Source organism: Bos indicus x Bos taurus, chromosome 23 (genome assembly GCF_003369695.1).
Source record: "Bos indicus x Bos taurus breed Angus x Brahman F1 hybrid chromosome 23, Bos_hybrid_MaternalHap_v2.0, whole genome shotgun sequence".
In the NCBI taxonomy this organism is placed as follows: Eukaryota; Metazoa; Chordata; class Mammalia; order Artiodactyla; family Bovidae; genus Bos; species Bos indicus x Bos taurus.
The window spans coordinates 7,632,523-7,652,495 of record NC_040098.1 but is presented as its reverse complement, the minus strand read 5'-3'; the positions used below and the strand labels follow the sequence as shown (position 1 = coordinate 7,652,495).

Sequence of the window (19,973 nt, the reverse complement as noted above, 5' to 3'; positions counted from 1 at the left end):
AAATGGAACATGGTGATGTGTACAAATGGGGCTGTGGCTTCTCATGTTGATCTTGTAGTGAGTGGAAAGTACCAGAATAAACCAAAAATATATTATTAACTCTGCTGGAAAGTGGGAATATATACATATATATACTTTAAAAAATAGAAAAGATATGTATATAATATTATATATATTTAATACAGTACAGCTTTTGTATATTTAAACTCTGCCTCTGGCCTGTGTCTGACTTGGTTCACCCAGAGAAGCAGGGCAGCGTGCGTCTTCCCCCTCAGGCTGCAGTGCGCCAGTGCAGGGCCGCCCAGCCCGCAGAGTCTGTTTGCAGACTGGGCAGGGAGCGGAGGCTTTTTTTTTCCCCCTTTTGCACTGGGAACACCTCTGTCCGCAAGACACGTGTGAACGGGCTCGTGTGTGTGGCGTGTGCTTGGCCGGTCGCAGCCGTATCCAAGCTGGTACACTGGTGCTTTGTAGGAAAACCTGTGTGCTAGACCCCGTGTCCGTCTTCCCTGGCTTGGTGGCATGTGACTTTCAGACCTGTTGCTGTGGAGTCTAGTGATTTACTGTAGCTCTTATGACATGATTTGTCATCCTTAGCAGCTGCTACTGATGCTTTGCCTTTCGTTTGTACCTTTGCTTTAGCATTTCGCTGGGAAGCCAGTTATTAGCTCGAGAAGGCACGATGACTGTGTTTTCAGTACCTGCGTGTCATGCCAGCTTTCGAGCCTTGATTTATTCTTTTCTTTCCGCTCCTAAAAGTAGAGATGCTGACTATAGATTTCTTGCCCAAGGCCTTGAAATATTCCAGAGGATATTAGCTTAACTCCTTTTTAAAAGAGAAATAGGGACAAATTTTGAAAAGAAATAATCCTTGGGTTCCATGACATGAAAGAGGGTTTGATGTCCTTTAAGCGCCTGCAGTGAAATAGGGTATTCTTTTTAAAAAGCCCCATCATAGCGTCCGGCAGATACTTGCTTTGTGTCTTCAGCTTCCTTGCGTTTAACATGTGTGTGACGGCATTTAGGCAGATGAGAGATCGTTTGAAGCTTATACAAATAAGCACAGAGATTTCACTTCCAAGCCACCTCAGGAACCCAACCACTGCCTCAGAAAAAGGGGAGCTGGGGCTGTAAGCGGCTGTGCCCCCGAGTTCCCCACCCCTCCCCCAGGCATCCTTATGGTATATGCACGTCACTGCACTGGGTGGATTCTGGGGTTTAAAAACACATATCTCCCACCCAGTTTGACTGTCATTAGTAAAATACTGGCAGGTACACCACGTGGAGTCTTTTCGGGGTCCTTTAACATAGGTAGGTTTCATGGCATTGACTCGAGAACCTCACTCCCCTGTGGGCATGGTTCCCTACATTTATCCAGCACCACACCCCTTGCATGTGTGGGGGTGGATCAGCCTTTCCTGGACGATTAGGAAAAGAAAATATTTTCTCACCTCCATAAATAGGACAAGGGAAGGTGTTTGCGAAAATGTATTCATTCTTCTTACAGAAAATTTGTTAATACTCTCGCTGCTTTCTTTGGTCATTTTTAACTTCATCCGCTAAAATAACTTAGCTGGTCTGTGCTTACGTTTTACTTGGATTCGTCTTATACTACTGGAGTCCAACTGCTCTTCCTAGAGTTCTAGTTTATTTCCCATAAGTCTGTCAATTCAGAATGCATCTGATAAGGCAGTATCAATCTGTTGGTGAGACGTTAGGCGGCTCTTCTATGTATGTTAAGTGGAGATAGAGGTACTTTTTCCTGGAAGAAAGAACCCCAGGATACACACTGTCATGTAATGTCTTTCAGAACTAATGGGCCAGAAATTTCTCTGAAGAAAATATGTGTCATATTGTAGATAACATACTGTGATCAGCTTATTTTTTATCTAACTTAAGAAATCACTTCTCAGGTGGAACCACCATTTAATCCACGGAGCCATCCTTAGAGTAAAAATACTTGATCAGGTATAACCTTCGGTTCTTTAAACCTTAAATTCGTGGCATCTGCAGAGGTTCGGGTGTTTTCAGAGTGAATTAGTGACGTGTGTAAAGCGTTGACTTCTACCACAGCCCCACACTCGGCACCCTTCTGTTTGGGGCCGGAAGGCTCCTTGTTGCGGGACTGTCCTGTGCACTGAGGATGTTTGGCAGCATCCGAGCGTGACCTCTAGATGACAGCAACGTCCCCAGGGGCTTTCCTGGCAACCCCGGGGTTAGAACTCTGCTTCCAGGTTCAGTCCCTGGTTAGGGAACTAAGCTCCTGCAAGCCGCATGGCGAGGCCACAAAAATTAAAAAAAAAAAAGCCTCCCCCACAGTGTCTCTAGCAGTTACCAGGTGTTTGCTGGGGGCAAAATCACCCCTAGTTGAGATGTTCTCTGCAAGTTGCCTTTGCCAGGTACCAAGTACATTTGATTTCTGGTAACAGTCTCCACTAAATAGATTTCACTGGTCAAGTATTTGTACAGACATAAATATAAAACTAATCTTGAGGAATCGCTTTACAGTTTTTAAAGTGCTTTAATAGATACCTTCCCCTTTGAAACTGAAGCAATCTGAGGTGGAAATTAATGATCATGTAGGTGTCTGAGAAGTGGGAGCTTTCAGAAACTTTAAAGTCTAAAATGGAATGCCTAAAATAATCTCCCCGGAGAGAGCAAGTGGAGTCCATGAAAAAAACGCTTGTAATCTTTACCTGTGATTTAAACTCTTCAGCATCCCAGCCTCCCTCACATCCAGGTTTACAGGTGCGCCTGGGACCAGGCAATCCTGCGGCTTCATTGCAGCCCCGCTGACTGTGACTCAGGAAGGACTTGGCTTATGGGTCCTTCCACAAGTGCACTGGCTTCTCCACCTCCCCACCCCCCCCTTTACATGGAAACTGGCTTCCCTGATCGTTCAGCTGGTATAGAATCCGCCTGCAATGCAGGAGACCCCGATTCGATTCCTGGGTCAGGAAGATCCCCTGGAGAAGGGAAAGGCTACCCACTGCAGTATTCTGGCCTGGAGAATTCCATGGACTGTATAGTCCGTGGGGTCGCAAAGAGTCGGACACAACTGAGCAACTTTCACTTTCCTAGCCTGAGAATAAACAGTGTGTGCTGTAACTTTTTTGCCCTGTGGCCTGAAGGTGCCAGAGAGATGATGGCAGGAAAGGTGACACAGTCACCCCCGAAGCATCTCCTGGCAAAGGGGGCACAGTGCATCTCAGTATAAGCAGAACGCCGTCTCACACACCGCGCCCAGTCTCGGGGAGCAGTTGCTGAATTTTTGTCCGTGTGGACAAGGTTTGATTTAATCACAGACGGTAAGCGCCCGGCCTCTCCCTGTGTTTTCACCAAGGCTGTCGCACCTGCCTTTATCGCTGACCGCTTTGAACTTGAAGGCTCTCTGGTTATCGGACAACCAGGCCCAGCCACTGCTCACGTTCCAGACGGACACCGACCACACCACCGGGGAGAAGATCCTCACCTGTGTCTTACTTCCTCAGCTGCCTTCTGAACCCGCCTGCCAAGGTGAATTGAAGGGCCAGGTTCACTTGACCCCGAGAGTTAGCAGCGGCTCCTGCCCATCCGTAAGGCCTCTCCCCGACCACGGGGCTGCAGGCCAGCCCAGCTGTGAGGTTCCTGTGGGTCTCCCCTGGGGATCTTCTGCCGTATCTTTACAGAACACATGCTCATACCTGTGTATCACGCCTGGCATTCCTTAAATAGCCTTCTGGTTTTGAATTCCAGCTAAGGCTGAAAATGCACATTTGTCTTCCTAAAAGAGATTAGAGTCCCTAAGGAAATGGCAGCCCACTCCAATACTGTTGCCTGGAAAATCCCATGGACAGAGGAGCCTGGTAGGCTACAATCCATGGGGTCACAAAGCGTCGGACACGACTGAGCGACTCCACTTTAAAATTCATGCAGACAGTTCGGAGGATTAGTACTGATGGTCTCCAGCAAAGCGTTTTTAAGCCAGGGAGTTGTTTTGAGTAACTATACCTTTGTTTTGTAAATCATACGTGCTTTAAAAAAAGCATTCATAGTCACATGGCATGGCTGTCAGAAACCCTTTGCTGAGAGCTGGTTTTGATAGAAGAAGTCTAGAAGGCTCTGGACAAATGGAGTCACCTTGCTGACCCCAGCCTGGTTAGAGGAACGTTAAGACCCCAAGAGGACAGTGTAGGTTTGAGCGGCCAAGAAAAGGACCAGATCCCACACGTGCAGCCACCTCACTGTCAAGAGGAAGTTTTTGAAGTGAGTGTGTAAGAAAGAATCTTGAATAAGTGGTCTGGGAATCGTGATGACATTCTGAAATGAAATAGTAAACACTTATTTAGCAGATGTGATCTCAGAAAGAATTAGGTATCCTCGGAAAGACAGGGTCAGGGTCGCCTTGCCACAGCAGCCCTGCTCACGTGGTCTTTGTCCGGCAGAGAACCTGCCCCGCTGCGGCGCCCTCGAGAGCCTGGTGCACGACGTGTCAGAAGAGGCCTGGAACGAGCGGGCGGTGAACCGGGTCAGCGCCATCCGGTTTCTGGACGATGAGAAGGATGACGACGACAACGAAACGGTATGGGATTCGGGCTGCTTGGCGTTTACGGATGCTCAAAATGGAAACGCGTTCTGAGATTGAGAGTGGCGCCTGATAAAGAGCCCTCTTATTTTCAAATAGTCTTTACTCCTTTCTGCCTTCAGCATTTAAGAATTTTTTTTAGAAGGCAAAAGCTAGATATTTCTAAGCCCTGGTTCACCAAATGTGTGTAAAGCAAGTGGGACTTACAGATTTGTTTGTTTGAACAGGGTGTGGGTGCTTCTTTTTCTTTCTTTGTGATGGTTTCCCCTCAGGCCCCCACTGATTTCTTAAAGTCAGCTGGGAAGTGTTTCTTTTCCGCTGTTCTCAGTGAACTAGGTCGCTCCCCTCCCTCCGCCGCCATGCACAGCTCTGCCGTGTGGACTCATCCACGTTTCACCGAGTGGCTTAGCTTGCCTGCTGTCCTCTTGGACTTGGTGCTCCCCTTCATGTGACCCAGGAGCCTTCACCTTCTTGAAGACAGCGTGTGACCTCCGTAGGATTCCCTTACATGCTATCATTGAGAATCAGGCATAGGTTTGAAAGGACCACTCAGCCCAACTTGCCTCCATCCTCGACACGTGTCTCTGCCATTCGGCTGAGTCAAGGACAACTTGTGAGCCTTGCTGCAAGTTGACTTTGGCCTCTGAACTTTCTGACACTAATTGAGATTTTCATAAGCAGAGCTCACAGGGAATACTTGCTGCCCCCAAGACAAAGGGAGGTTTTAAAATTACTGCCAGGCAGCAGTCTGTTATTCCAGCTGTCTGCAGGGGGACTTTTTACTTATTCTATGAGGGCAGAGTAGGAGTTAAGCATGACAGAATGACTCCAGCCAAAAGGGCTCTTTAATTTTATCTCATAGCTGCTTAGAGCAGGACTGTTTCACCAGCTGCTCGCTGTCTGAGTTCTGCCCTGCCTTTGTTAGCCTACGATGCCCTTCCTCAGACTCACTGACGAGAGGTAGGTGCTGTTTAGGAGCAGAAGAGCACATAGCATCTTTAATAATATAATTTTTAAAACATTGTCCATACCCCGTTACTTCACTTCCAGCCCTGTGGTCTTTTAGGAAAAGAATGTGAATTTTCTTCAGTAGGTCATATAAATATTAATAAAACAGACGAATTAGAAAAGAAGTCCTTTCTCACCTCCCTTTTCCTTCACCTCCTGTGCCTCATGGGTTGAAGAAGACCTTCAGATAATAGTAGAACATTCTAGTGGTTCCAATTTTAAAATTTTTGACTCCTCTTTCTTTTGCCTTCCTCCACCCCCCTCATTATATCTTGTAAGTCTTTTATTATTTTTCTTACTGTTCGTGGAACCTTGTTTTTATCTTAACACATCTCGTATTTTCCTAAGTATTCTTTTATCCTGAAAGGAACTCTTCCATCTTGACGAGATAAGTTGTAGACAGCATGTTTGTCCTTCCTTCCACTTGGGAGCAGTTGATAAATGCTTGTAGCTCCAAGGCAAGCTTTCCACCCGCTCTGCCTGTGACCTCTGGGCAGGGGGACCTGGGTGGGACAGCTTTTGCGGGAGTGATGGAGTGAAGCCCAAACACTCACCCCGATGCTTGCTTCTCAGAGAACACTCCTGAGACGAGCCACGCCCCACCCAGGGGAGCTCAAGAGCATGAAGAAGACAGTGGAGAATTTACGGAATGACAGGAATGCTGCTAAAGGACTGGATTCCAACAAAAATGAGGTCAACCATGCCGTCGACCGTGTGACCACGTCGGTGTAGGTGGCGCGTCCGTCTTACCTCCCGAGTCGTCCTGCTGCGGAGCCGGCCTGCCCCCTGGAGCCCCCCACGGGGATGCTGCGCCCGGGAAGTGCCTTACTCTCACCCGACAGCCAGTCACTGCACCCTCCCGGTCTCCAGCTTGATTGTTTTTTCCTCCTAAATTTCAGTCATTTGTAATAAGTAGAATACACTACTGACAACACCTGACCTTTGTTTTTGTCTTGTGTTGGGGTCAGGGAGAGCAGGAAGGGGAATGCTGGCCCCCCTCCCTCCCATCAAGTGCTGGGACATTGCGAACTCGCCTTCTCTTGGACCTACTGATGAGACAGTTTTATGTGTGGAAAAAAACAATTGGTAATTTTTTAAACCCTTTTTGGCAGCTCAGATGGTGTACATTTAAACATTTTGTATAGGTATTTCGTAACAAAAAATATGTATTTCCTTTTGTTATTTTATCTTGGAAACGGTACACATTTTAGTATTTGTGCAGGAAAAAAAATACAGTCCTAAAGTATTTGTTTTTATCTGTACTATCCACTTGTGCCTTATTGTCGCCTGAGTCCTGTCAAACCAGTTGTCACAGTGACATCTTTGAGCAGAGATGAGGCTGGAAAGGTGATACTTTGAAAGCAGTGTTGGATTTTAATCAGTAATCAGGATTTATTTTTAAGCAAAAAGAAGAATTACCACCAATTTGCAAATTTTATCAATTGATTATTTTTTTAAGATGAACCAAAGGATTAGACTGCTAATATTTCATATCTTTTCCACTTTGACATTTTCATGAATGGGTCTCTTAGGATGAGTGTCCTGTCTGATTGTACCTACTCAGAAGGTACATGCCATTTGTAAAATAAAACAGAGCACAAAAAGAGCAAACCAGTTCAGAAATTCAGTGGGGAAATAAATTATGTACTGCAAAGAGAAAGTATGATTTTTTTTATTAAAGAAAGCTTTAAAAGTTTTATACTGAGATATAAAAACCACAATAAAGCAGAATAACCTACGACCCTGTTAGAAATGTTGCTATCTTTATAAGTGCAATTTAATTTGTAAATAGAGTTTGGATCAAAGTGTAACAAAATATTGCTTCAAGTTTTAATTTTAAGTCTGCTAATTTAAGAGGTGCAGGGTATGTTTTGGTGTGTTTCTGTTGATTTTTTTTTAATTTTATTTTGTATGATGTGATAAAAGAGGAATGAAAAACGCCTGTCCCTGTCTGGTGTTTAGGAAAATCATGCTGTTGGTGTTGCCTTTTTATTCTTTCCATGAAATAAAGTCAGCCTGGACATTAGCGATACAGCTTTTTAAAGTTGATTATGTCCTCGTATGTTCAGATGATAACAGGCAGCCAAGTTCTTTAAGAACGAGCGCCCTCTCGGATTCCTGAAGCCTGAAGCGTTGCTCAGCTTTGTGTGAGCCTCCTGTGGGACCGAACTCCGCATCTCCCCCACCAGGGGGAGCGGAACCCAGCACCCTTCTCAGTCTGCCTCCCCACCTTGGATTGGGGCCGACTGGCCAGTCGAACTCCTTAGAAACCTGCTTTCAACCAGCCAGATACGATGCCTTCTTTTACTACCGGGCATTTACTTACTGAGTTCGTTCTGCCTTTATGGTGGTGTGTACGTGTGTATCGAGTCGTAAGGCTGCTGAGTTGAGAGCGCGTGGCACGCAGTGGTTTTAACCTGGTCAGTCTCTGTCTCATTCCCGCATCAGTGGGCACCCTTCTCCTTCTTGCCATTTTAAGATTCTGGCATACTCTGTTTTGTAAAGATGATGCCACAGAGTCTCGGGCTGACAGAGCCGCAGACTGACTTTATTTAAGGAGAGTTACCTTGACCCTGATGGCATCACTGACTTGATGGACGTGAGTCTGAGTGAACTCCGGGAGTTGGTGATGGACAGGGAGGCCTGGCGTGCTACGATTCATGGGGTCGCAAAGAGTCGGACACGACTGAGCGACTGATCTGATCTGACCTTGACCCTGAAGAGCAGAACAGACTTCCTGGTATTCTGTTGGTTTATCTCCATATGAAGCCCAGACTCAGCTCACCATGGCTTGGGTGGAATAGAGACGGACAGGAAGAGTATGTGTGTTTGAATTTTTCTAGAAAATTCTGCATACCTAATTGTTTCCTTTGGTCTGTCTCCTCTACTTCACATACTCCTGGGCTTTTTTTTTTTTTCCCTGGTTTGTTTGATAATGTTTTTTGTTTTCATAAGGAAAACTCACTGTTCACCTTGGTCATTTATTCTGGGTGACACGATGCTGCTCTTATCCTCCAGATGCTGGGACAGAGGTAGCTTTCACAGCGGAAATGGCACCAACCAGTCAGACCCAACCCAAGAACATGCAGCCTCTTCCAAGGAAAAGAAATAATTAGGTATGTAGAATCTCCTAGAGGAATTTAAATGTGCACAGTGCTCTGTCCACCTCTTTCCCCCAAAGCTGTGGTGAACTGAACAGTGAAGGATGAGCTTTATATGAAAACAAAATCCACCGTGGACGTTCTCTCTGTTCTTCAGGGTCAAGATTTCACCTTAGATAAAGTCGGTCTGCTTCTCATTCAGCCCATGGGTCTAAGTATCATCTTTATAAAAACAAAACCGAGAATGCCAGAATCTTAAAATGGGAAATGAAGCAAGCTTTCTTATCCTTATGACTCCCTGGGGGCTCAGTGGTAAAGACTCTGCCTGCAGTGCAGGAGACTCGGGTTCAATCTTACCATTTTAAGGGAAACTTGACCATGTGAAAGGAGGCCTTGTGAGGCCAGAGGCAGAAGTTCCTGACCTCTCTCTGAGGAGTCCTGCTCCCCAGCCCTGTCAGCCCTGCCCCTGTCTGTCTTTTCCTCTAGGAAAGGGAGGAGTACCCTGTCTGGCCTGACTGTTTGTCTTGGGGGAGTGGCAGGTAAAAGCAGGAAAGACTTGTATGACCTGTTCGTCCACTTGTTTGTAGCCCCCAGTTCCTCTTCTTTAGCAAGGAAATTGTGCCTAAGTGCGTAAAATTCTCAAAATGGAGAGGGCATGAAATCATGAAATCACTGATGATGAGGAGGGAAAAAGGAAAAGGGTTAGTTGCTCAGTCATGTCCGACTCTTTGCAACCCCATGGACTGTAGCCCCTGTCTGTGGAGTTCTCCAGGCAAGGATACTGGAGTGGGTAGACCTTCTCTTCTCCAGGATGATGAAGAGGGGCATTTAAGAAATCTAGAGTAGGTTGCCTGTGTCTTCTTTTTTCTGGAAAGTTTGGAGGAATGGGCCTGACCAACCCAATCTTTCTACCTAGAAGCTTCCCAGTGAGGTTTCGCAGGGTAAGGAAACCCAGGTGAGTCAGGCCCAATTCCTTGTCTGTTGGAAAGTTACTCTGAGCAGCCCGTTCTAATCTTGTAAGGTGGCCGACGCCCCTGCTCTGGGCACGCTGGCTGGCAGGTGGCAGGGCTGCACAAACACGGTCTAATCGGGGCGGCCCTGGAGCTGCTTGTTAACGGGAGCCCAGTGAGAGCTGAAATCTCACAGTAGCCTTCAGAGTTGACTTTACTCAAGTTTCCAAAGAACTAATTAAAAGAACTTCAAAATCAAAATCAAAAGTAGAGGTATCAGTTCAGTTCAGTTCAGTTCAGTCGCTCAGTCGTATCCAACTCTGCAACCCCATGAATCGTAGCACGCTAGGCCTCCCTGTCCATCACAAACTCCCGGAGTTCACTCACACTCACGTCCATCGAGTCAGTGATGCCATCCAGCCATCTCTTCCTCTGTCGTCCCCTTCTTCTCTTGCCCCCAGTCCCTCCCAGCATCAGAGTCTGTGGACCCTCATATACTTACCTCCCGGAGTCAACAATTCCCAGTATGAGAACAGTGCTGAGCCATTTGACAAGATAGTGAGTAGGGTTCCCTGTGCTACACGGTAGGTCCTTGTTGATCATCTGTTTTATATGTAGTGTATCTTTTAATCCCAAACTCCTAATTTATCCCTTCCCTGCCTTTCCCCTTGGTAACTGTAAGTTTGTTTTCTATGTCTGTGAGTCTGTTTCTGTATTGTAAATACGTTCATTTCTATCATTTTTGTTTAGATCCCACATATAAGTGATGTCATATGGTATTTGCCTTTCTGACATCACTTAGTATGATAATCGCAAGATCCATCCATGTTGCTGCAAATGGTAGGCCGTTGTGTAGAAACCAAATGATGTTTTATTTTGAAAGTTTTTTTTTTTTTTTTTTTCAGATGTGGACCCTTTCTACCGTCTTTATTGAATTTGTTACAATATTGCTTCTGTTTTTTGGCCACCCCGACCAGGGATCAAAACACACCCCCTGCTTTGGAAGACAAAGTTTTAACCACTGGACAACCAGCGTGCCAGACCTTCTAGAACTAACACCAAAAAAGGTGTCCTTTTCATCATAGCGGACTGGAATACAAAAGTAGGAAGTCAAGAGGTACCTGGAGTAATAGGCGAGTTTGGCCTTGGAGTACAAAATGAAGCAGGGCAAAGGCTAACAGAGTTCTGCGAAGAGAACACACTGGTCATAGCAAACACCCTCTTCCAACAACACAAGAGAAGACTCTACACATGGACATCACCAGATGGTTAACACCGAAATCAGATTGATTATATTGTTTGCAGCCAAAGACGGAGAAGCTGTATATAGTCCAAAAAAAAAAAAAAAAAAGACCAGGAGCTGACTGTGACTCGAATCATGAGCTTATTACAAAAAAGTGAAAAGTGAAAGTCATTCAGTTGTGTCCAACTCTTTATGACCCCATGAACTATACAGTCCTTGGAATTCTCCAGGCCAGAATACTAGAGTGGGTAGCCTTTCCCTTCTCCAGGGGATCTCCCCAACCCAGGGATCAAACCCAAATCTCCCACACTGCAGGTGGATTCTTTACAAGCTGAGCCACCAGGGAAGCCCAGGAATACTGGAGTGGGTAGCCTGTCCCTTCTCCAGCGGATCTTTCCGACCTAGGAATTGAACCCAGGAATCAAACCAGGGTCTCCTGCATTGCAGGCTGATTCTCTACCAACTGAGCTACTAGGGAAGCCCTCCTTATTACAAAATTCAGACTTAAATTGAAGAATAAGCAGGGAAAACCACTAGACCATTCAGGTATGACCTAAATCAACTCCCTTACAATTACAGAGTGGAAGTGACAAATAGTTCCACCAGATTAAATCTGATAGACAGAGTGCGTGAAGAACTATGGGCAGAAGTTTGTGACATTGTACAGGAGGCAGTGATCAAAACCATCCCTAAGAAAAAGAAATGCAAAAAGGCAAAATGATTGTCCGAGGAGGCCTTACAAATAGCTGAGCAAAGAAGAGAAGTGAAAGGCAGAGGAGAAAAGAGAAGATATACCCATCTGAATACACAGTTCCAAAGAACAGCAAGGAGAGGTAGGAAAGCCTTCCTCAGTGATCAGTGCAAAGAAATAGAGGAAAACAATAGAATGGGAAAGACTAGAGATCCCTTCAAGAAAATTAGAGATACCAAGGGAACACTTCATAGATGGGCACAACAAAGGACAGGAATGGTGTGGACCTGACAGAAGCAGAAGATAGTGAGAAGAGGTGGCAAGGATACACAGAAGAACTGTACAAGAAGAGCCAAATGACCCAGATAACCACGATGGTGTGGTCACTCACCTAAGCCAGCCGTCCTGGAGTGTGAAGTCAAGTGGGCCTTAGGAAGCATCACTACAAACAAAGCTAGTGGAGGTGATGGAATTCCAGCTGAGCCATTTCAAATCCTAAAAGACGATGCTGTGACAATGCTGCATTCAGTATGCCGGCAAATTTGGAAAACTCGGCAGTACCACAGGACTGGAAAAGATCAGTTTTCATTCCAATCCCAAAGAAAGGCAATGCCGAGGAATGCTCAAACTACCAAACAATTGCACTCATCTCACACTCTAGGAAAATAACACTAAAAATCCTTCAAGCTAGGCTTCAACAGTATGTGAACTGAGAACTTCCAGATGTACAAGTTGGATTTAGAAAAGGCAGAGGAACCAGAGATCAAATTGCCAACATTTGTTGGATCATAGAAAAAGCAAGAGAATTCCAGAAAAACATCTGCTTCGTTGACTACACTAAAGCCTGTGTGGATCACAACAAACTGGAAAATTCTTAAAGAGAGGGTAATACGAGACCATCTTACCTGCCTCCTGAGAAATCTGTATGCACGTCAAGAAGCAACAGTTAGAACCGGACATGAAAGAATGGACTGGTTCAAAATTGGGAAAGGAGTACATCAAGGCTGTATGTTGTCATCCTGCTTGTTTAACGTATGCAGAGTACATCATGCAAACTGATGACAAGCTGGAATCAAGATTGCCAGAAGAAATATCAACAATCTCAGATATGCAGATGACACCACCCTTATGGCAGGGTGAAGGGGATCTAAAGAGCCTCTTGATGAAAGTGAAAAAAGAGAGTGAAAAAGCTGGCTTAAAACTGAACATTAAAAAAACTAAGATCATGGAATCCAGTCCCCTCACTTCATGGCAAATAGATGGGGAAACAATGGAGACAGTGACACATTTTATTTTCTTGGGCTCCAGAATCACTGCAGATGGTGAGTGCAGCCGTGAATTAAAAGACACTCCTTGGAAGAAAAGCTTGACAAACCTAGACTGATACTAAAAAGCAGAGACGTTACTTTGCTGACAAAGGTCTGTTTAGTCAAAGCTATGGTTTTAACCGTAGTCATGTATGGATATGAGAGTTGGACCATAAAGAAGGCTGAGCAGTGAAGAATTGATGCTTTTGAACTGTGGTGTTGGAGAGGACTCTTGAGAGTCCCTTGGACTGCAAGGAGATCCAGCCTGTCCATCTTAAAGGAGATCAGTCCTGAATACTCACTGGAAGGACTGATGCTGGAGCTGAAGCTCCAATACTTTGGCCACCTGATGCGAAGAGCTGATTCATTGGAAAAGACCCTGATGCTGGGAAGGAAGGAAGGCAGGAGGAGAAGGGGATGACAGAGGATGAGATGGTTGGATGGTATCACTGACTCCATGGACATGAGTTTGAGCAAGCTCTGGGGGTTAGTGAAGGACAGGAAGCCTGGCGTGCTGCGGTCCATGGGGTTGCAAAGAGTCAGACATGACTGAGCGACAGAACAACAGCAACCAGCGTGCATGCTAAGTCGCTTCAGTCCTTTCTGACTCTTTGTGACCCTGTGGACTGCAGCACGCCAGGCTCGTCTGTCCATTGGATTCTCCAGGCAAGAGTACTGGAGTGGGTTGCAATGCCCTCCTCTAGGGGATCTTCCCAACCCACGGGTTGAGCCTGTGTCTCCTGCATTAGCATGTGGGTTCTGTACCACTCTTACCACCTGGGAAGCTGTGGCCCACCAGGGGAGACCTCAAATTATGTTCTAAAAGACATCCATGAGGAAAAGACTGTACAATGAAATAATTTAAAAACCCCAGGAGAAGCAGAGTGCAAGTGTACCCTTTGCAGCAGCATTTGGAGTCTAAAATTTTGAATCAGCACAGCACAGCCACTGGAATCATGTGCTTGGGTTTGAATCCCAGAGCTGCAATGTGGCTTCGGAGACGCGACTTAACCTCACCCATTCTTCACTTCTAAAATGGGGCAGTGAAGCCTCTTACAGGCTCAGCCTGAGGATGAAATAGGGTGCGTAGGACACACGCTCTCAGGAAGCCTGCGTCTGTGATTATTACAGGTCTTGCTGCTGTTGTTATTCTAATGGTGTTATTAGCAGCTCTGCACTTCCTCCCACGGGCTCAGCAATGTGTGCTCACCGGGGTCATATTCACCGGAAATGAGGACACACGCTTATTCTCTGTTGGAGAAAACTTCATCTGAAAACTCTCCTGTGATGTTCTCTAGAGACCCATGGGTTATGTAATGGACCAGGGAATTTGCAGTTCGCTTAATGGTTAGGTTAGCAACCATCGCCTTGTAACTGGTAACTGATGGCTCAGACTGTAAAGAATCTCCTGCCTGCAGTGCAGGAGACCTGGGTTTGATCCCTGGATCAGGACAATCCCCTGGAGAAGAGAATGGCTACCCACTCCAGTATTCCTGCCTAGAGAATCCCATGGATAGAGGAGGCTGGTGGGCTACAGTCCCTGGGGTTGCAAAGAGTCATACACGACTGAGTGACTAACACTTTGACCTGGTAACTGCTCATTGTAACTCGAGTTACCAGCTAGGTGTTCTCAAGGGAAAGCTCGTTCCTACTGAGAAACCGTTAAATGCCTGATTGAGAAAAGGTCTCTGGGTTTCCACACCGCGCCACCACCCACCCCCCCACCCCTGCCAAGTCCTCGGCGCCCTGAGCTGTGGTCTCGTGCCCATTTACTGTCTTATTTCCCTTTGGTTCACCCTTGACTTTTGTGAATCCCTCCTTTCCCTCTCTTGCTGGGTTCTGTCCCTTCTCTCTCCGAGGGAGATCTCTGAGGCTTCTCTGTCCCAGGAGGGGCAAGTAGATTGAACATGTGGAACATTTTTGGGAAGAAACCTACTGGATAAAAGAAATCAACGCAGCCTGCGTTGGCAAGCATGCAGTCCACTCCCATCTTCCTGGAGTGTTTGCTTTTTGAAAAGCTGACAGCTGGTAGGATGGATGGGGAGACTGACCGGAAGAACTTGATCTGGTTGCCTTCGTTCAGCAGGCTGTGGGGAAGATTCAAGGTGAGCTTTTGTGTCTCACAGTTGGCAGACGGACAGTGTAAACTGTGGTGGTGGACAGTCCCTCTCTTCAACGGGCCCAGGCCCTTGAGAGAATCTGATTGGGTTGATCCTCCAAGGACTTGAGAGGCACCAGCATTTAATTTCTAAGGCTACCCCGGTGCAGCGAAACAGTGGTTCCAAAGGCTGCTGTTTACTAAGCACTTGGCACACGCCACATCCCGGGCGGACTAAGCACAGTTCCAGTTTTCCAGAACAACCTCTGAGGTAAGGTTGTTTCCATTTTGCAAGCATGCATTTTGCAAAAGACACAATTAGGGTTCAGCTAGTTTTGATGTGTTTGAGGGAAGAGGCAAGCTCCACATCCTGTTTCACCATCTTGAGCTCTCCCCACCAAGGTTCAGATAATTTTCATGACTTTCACAACATCAAAAGTAAATGACAAAGTTGAAATTCAATTCATATCTCCATTGACTAGGATCTGATCTCCATAACTCATTTGTTTTCCTTAGCCCCCCAGACAAAACACTGTGAAGCTGCAGTTATATTTAGAGCTGTATTTATTGTAGAGATGATGGTTCTGTCTTAATTTATCAAGATCCTTTAGATCTAGGTTGTAGACAAAGCCTGGGCTTCCTAGGTGGTGCTAGTAGTAAAGACCCTGCCTTCCAAAGCAGGAGATGCAAGAGACATGAGTTTGGCCTCTGGGAAGGGACAATTCCTCGGAAGAGGGCATGGCAACCCACTCCAGTATTCTTGCCTAGAAAACTCCGTGGACAGAGAAGCCTGGTGGGCTGCAGTCAATAGGGTCACAAAGAGATATGACTAAAGAGACTTAGCACGCACATATGCATAAACAAAGATTGGTGTAGAACTCTGTGACATTGAGCAACATCTATGCAAACTTGGATCTTCCTCTGTGCCCAATTAGGGTGGCAAATGTTATGCCTTTCATCCCCTCCCCTCCCTACTCTACCTGGTGTCCTATGGCAAGAGGTGCAAACATTTTCATGGGCTCTCTGTTCTACCATCTCAGAATGCCTGCAATACTCAAGAAACTTGGGAGAAGAAGGGCTTGGTGGGTGACCAGAAAAGAAATCAGTATGTTTTTTAACATTGACTGAAGTGACAGTTGGGGAACCGACTCTTGAGAGAGCGCCAACATGTTGCAAAAATTGGCAGTTAGCCCTAGAGTGAGTGAATTAATTAATTAGGAACGATCCTCAACCTCGCTGCCTTTCACAGCCTCCTGTGGGAGAAAAGACAGCTCAAGAAGGCTTGGAGATCAAGAGTGCTGAAACCTGACCTTGGCGCAGTCTTGGGGGAGGTAAGAAAGGTGAGTCGTGGTTTATTTCAGATCCTCCCTGTAAAAAGTGGTGTGAAAGATTTGACAAATAACGATCACTCCCCTTTAGGAACTATTGTTTAACCATAGAAGCAGAAAAGTAGGGGGGAAAAAAGCTCATTTGATTTAGCAGGATTTAATTTTGTTGGAAACTGGCTCAACATCCCTGGTTGTACGAAGAGATGGCTTTGTGCGGTCAGTCTTCGTGTGGCAGGAAACCCGGGCCCTTTGGGGTTGGGTGGGGTGACACCTATATCTGATGAGTGTGCAGAGGCTTTTCAGAGGGGCTTTCTCAAGCGCAGGCTCGCTCTTTGCACCAGGCTTGCTCCTGTCTGAACCCCAGCATCCCGTGTTCACGCACCTGGCAGCTGCTTCTCGCCCTTCCCAGTTGTAGGTGTGAGGGCTTGTTTGTTTAAACCTCGAGCAACAGTTCTTGGAAAAACAAAACAACATGCTCACTTGTCTGGGCATTGCATGTTCTTCCTGACTGTCGTCCTGCCCATTGGCCCAGAGGCATCCTGGGTGGGGTGAGTTTCGGGGATGGTTTGGGGAGTTTCGGCAACGGGCTCTGGGCTGGGTCTGTCGGGTGGGGGTTGTTCTTGGTTTTCATCATTCTGGAACAGCTGGGGGTCAGAGGGCATCGCTGTAGATGTAGGTTCTTAGGTTCTGGCTTCACGCTTCTCAGCCTGAGGGCAGATGTACCCGGGGAGGCATTTACCCTAAACCTAACCCTGGTCCTAACACGTGCCTTAACCCTGACAGGTGGGAGGGAACCCTCGTCTGGCTTGTGTTCTCATCAGGACTCTTGAAAAACCGCTGGTTGGATGGGGTCCCTGCAGGACGTTACCCCCTCCCACTGCTGGCTGCCAGCTTCATGCCCCATCCCTCCCTAGCCCCCGCACTGGGTTGGTGTCACCAGCAGATGAAGGTGAAGGCAGTGTGCTCGGGCCTGAACAGAAGCAGACCTTTGGATACCCAGGGCTGGGCGTCTGTGAGGACTGGCCTAAGCCAGCGACCCAACCTCCTCTTTCCCATCTCTGTGTACAGTTCCAGGTAGCACACAGGTTGTTAGAAGAAAAACATCAACAGAGTACGGACGCTCTGGACTGGTTCTTTCCCCCTAGTCATAGCTACTGGGGATAGGATCACATTGCTCTTCAAGGAACTGGCACGGGGTGGCCAGAAAAATCAGTGCACAGCTGCCCTGCCTCCTGCCTGGAGGAGGCCGCCAAGCCCGTTTCTGCTCACCGTCCTGTGGTCCAGGACCACTACAGGATCCTCTTTCTTGGTGGAGACAAGCTCCAGAGTCCCTTGGTGGCCATGTTAAAGCAGATTGCTGGCTCCCACCCCCAGAGTCTGACTCAGGAGGGCTGGATTGGGGCCCCAAAATCTGCATTTCTAACATTGCCAGGTGCAGCTGTTGCTGGCTCAGCGTCCACACGTAGAGAACCACTGCCCCCGGCATTGGAAGGAGCAGAAGCCTTAGAGTTAAGCAAAGCTGGGTTTAAAATCCAGCTACAGCACTTGGGTGGGCTTCCGTGGTGGTTCAGATGGTAAAGAATCCGCCTGCCAAGGCAGAAGACCTGAGTTCTATCCCTGGGTCAGGAAGATCCCCTGGAGAAGGGAATGGCTACCCACCCCAGTATTCTTGCCTGGAGAATCCCATGGATAGGGGAGCCTGGCAAGCTCCATGGGTTTGCAAAGAGTCAGACATGACTGAGCAAGTAACACAGCATTTACTTAATTTTGAGACCTTGAGAGGTTTTTCTTAATTTCTCCAAGTCTCAGTGGACTCATTTTTAAATGGGAATACCATCTCTTTTTCTAGAGGATTAGGGGACAGAGGTGACACAGAGCAGGCGTTCAGGAATCACCCGCTCCTCTGCTGTCCTGAAGTGTGCACACAGTGGCATGGGGCACCTGGTCTCTGTAGCTGAGTGCTGGGTTGGAGGCTTCTGTTAACACATCTAAGCTAATGCGAGTTGAAACGGTGCCACCAGGATCAGAAACTCTGATCGGGAGTGCCCCAGGGGAAGCCCGGAAGTGCTCGTGGCCAGCGGGGTTACAGCAGATCAACACTTCCTGACTTGCCCGATGGCAGAGACGGCATTATACTCATTTGTGTGTCTGTGCCTGACATTCCACCCCCAAAATTCCAAACCTACGATCTGCTGTTACACCTCGGCTGTTGGAGGAAATCTCCCAACCGTGCTATCTCAAAACATTTCAGGATGCTAAACCTCACTTGTGATTCTAAACCTTCACATGAGCCAGCACTCACTTTAGTGTCTCAAGAAGCTAAAGTCAAGTTGATTTAGTCAACTGGGCCCAAGTTTTCATTTTTCTCCATAAATCCATTATTCCATGCAAAGACGATCCTTAAAACAGGTTAACTAGTATGGAAAAAATATATCTTCATAAATATTAAGTGGTATCATCCTTTGTTATTATCTAAAGCAAAATTATATATAATTTTAATTACAACGGTTTCATAGACATCTGACTAGTGGTACTAATCATTTATCATAGAATTTCCAATAAGTTGTGCATTTTTAAGCCTTGTGTAATGTTTACAACATCACTATCTAAATGATGGAGTTTCTCTGAGCCAAGATTTCCTCTGAGAACAATGGCAAAGTTTTTTGGACAATATTTCTATTAAAATATTTAAGTGCAGGAGTCCTTAAACTGTGGCTCACTGAAAGATTTTGTAAATAAAATTTTGTTGGCGCATGTCTGTGCTTATTTGCTTATGTACAGAAACTGGCCCTCAAAACCTAAAATACTCTCCGGCCCCTTACAGATAAAAGTTTACAAGGGGTTTCTGCTTCTATCGGGCCGATGTGGCTCTCTTGCCACCAGAGGGCGCTGTGTCCTGTCTGCTTACACAGCCAGATCCTGTGTGGAAACCCTGGCTTCCTGCAGAGGCTGACTTCAGAGAACTGAATACACCCTGGGCCCTGCAGCTCCACCACCGACAGTACAGCCTCCTGGCTGCTTGCTCTGTCAACATGGGGTGCTCTGGGACCACCTCCTCTCAGGATGCTGAGAGGTCTGGGGTGAACCCTTGGTGCCCTTTCTGGGCCCCAGGACCATCTTAGGCCTGGCTAAGCAATGTGACCTGTCATCTCCATAACTGAAATAATATCTCATCTCTTCCCAGGTGGTACAACTGGTAAAGACTCTACCTGCCCATGCGGGAGACAAAGAGATGCGATCCTTGAGTCTCGAAGATCCCCTGGAGAAGGAAGTGGCAACCCACTCCAGTTTCTCACCTGGAAGATTCCACGGACAGAGGAACCTGGTGGGCTGCAGTCTGTGGGGTTGCAGAGAGTCAGACACTGCTGAGCACACACGCACACACACGCAGCATGCTGTGGAGAAGAGGCAGTGTTTTAAAGGCTGTGCAGGTGGCACGTGAGGATGCCTGAATGCCCGCTTTATTTTATGGAGGAAAGGCAGGCTTTCCTATATGTCCGTCTTCCTCTAGGGATGTCCCCTGGGCATCTGTGCTGAACTGGCCTTTCTCCAAACCCCCGTCCCTGGCCACAACCTGCTCTCCTGGCCTCTCTCCTGACTTTGCTGCATCAATGACTCACTTTACCCTTTAACTTCAACTGCTTCTTATAAACTATAATAGCCTAAGTTAGCGATAACCTTGATCT

General features: G+C 46.8%; 1 protein-coding gene and 1 long non-coding RNA gene across 2 annotated transcripts in view; both read left to right on the top strand.

Annotated features, from left to right (window-relative positions):
• The window catches only part of LRRC1 (leucine rich repeat containing 1), a 135,167-nt gene extending 127,566 nt beyond the window's left edge, over positions 1 to 7,601 (top strand). The window contains exons 12-14 of the mRNA XM_027524203.1: positions 3,341 to 3,513; positions 4,422 to 4,558; positions 6,143 to 7,601. Coding sequence (XP_027380004.1) covers positions 3,341 to 3,513; positions 4,422 to 4,558; positions 6,143 to 6,301 — 469 coding nt within the window. The 3' untranslated portion in view covers positions 6,302 to 7,601. The remainder of the gene's footprint in view (positions 1 to 3,340; positions 3,514 to 4,421; positions 4,559 to 6,142) is intronic.
• Positions 7,602 to 14,364: 6,763 nt separating this feature from the next.
• Positions 14,365 to 19,611, top strand: LOC113881936. Its single transcript, XR_003508219.1, has 3 exons — positions 14,365 to 15,230; positions 16,209 to 16,299; positions 19,472 to 19,611. It is a non-coding gene; the product is annotated as an uncharacterized LOC113881936 (long non-coding RNA).
• Positions 19,612 to 19,973: the final 362 nt, after the last annotated feature.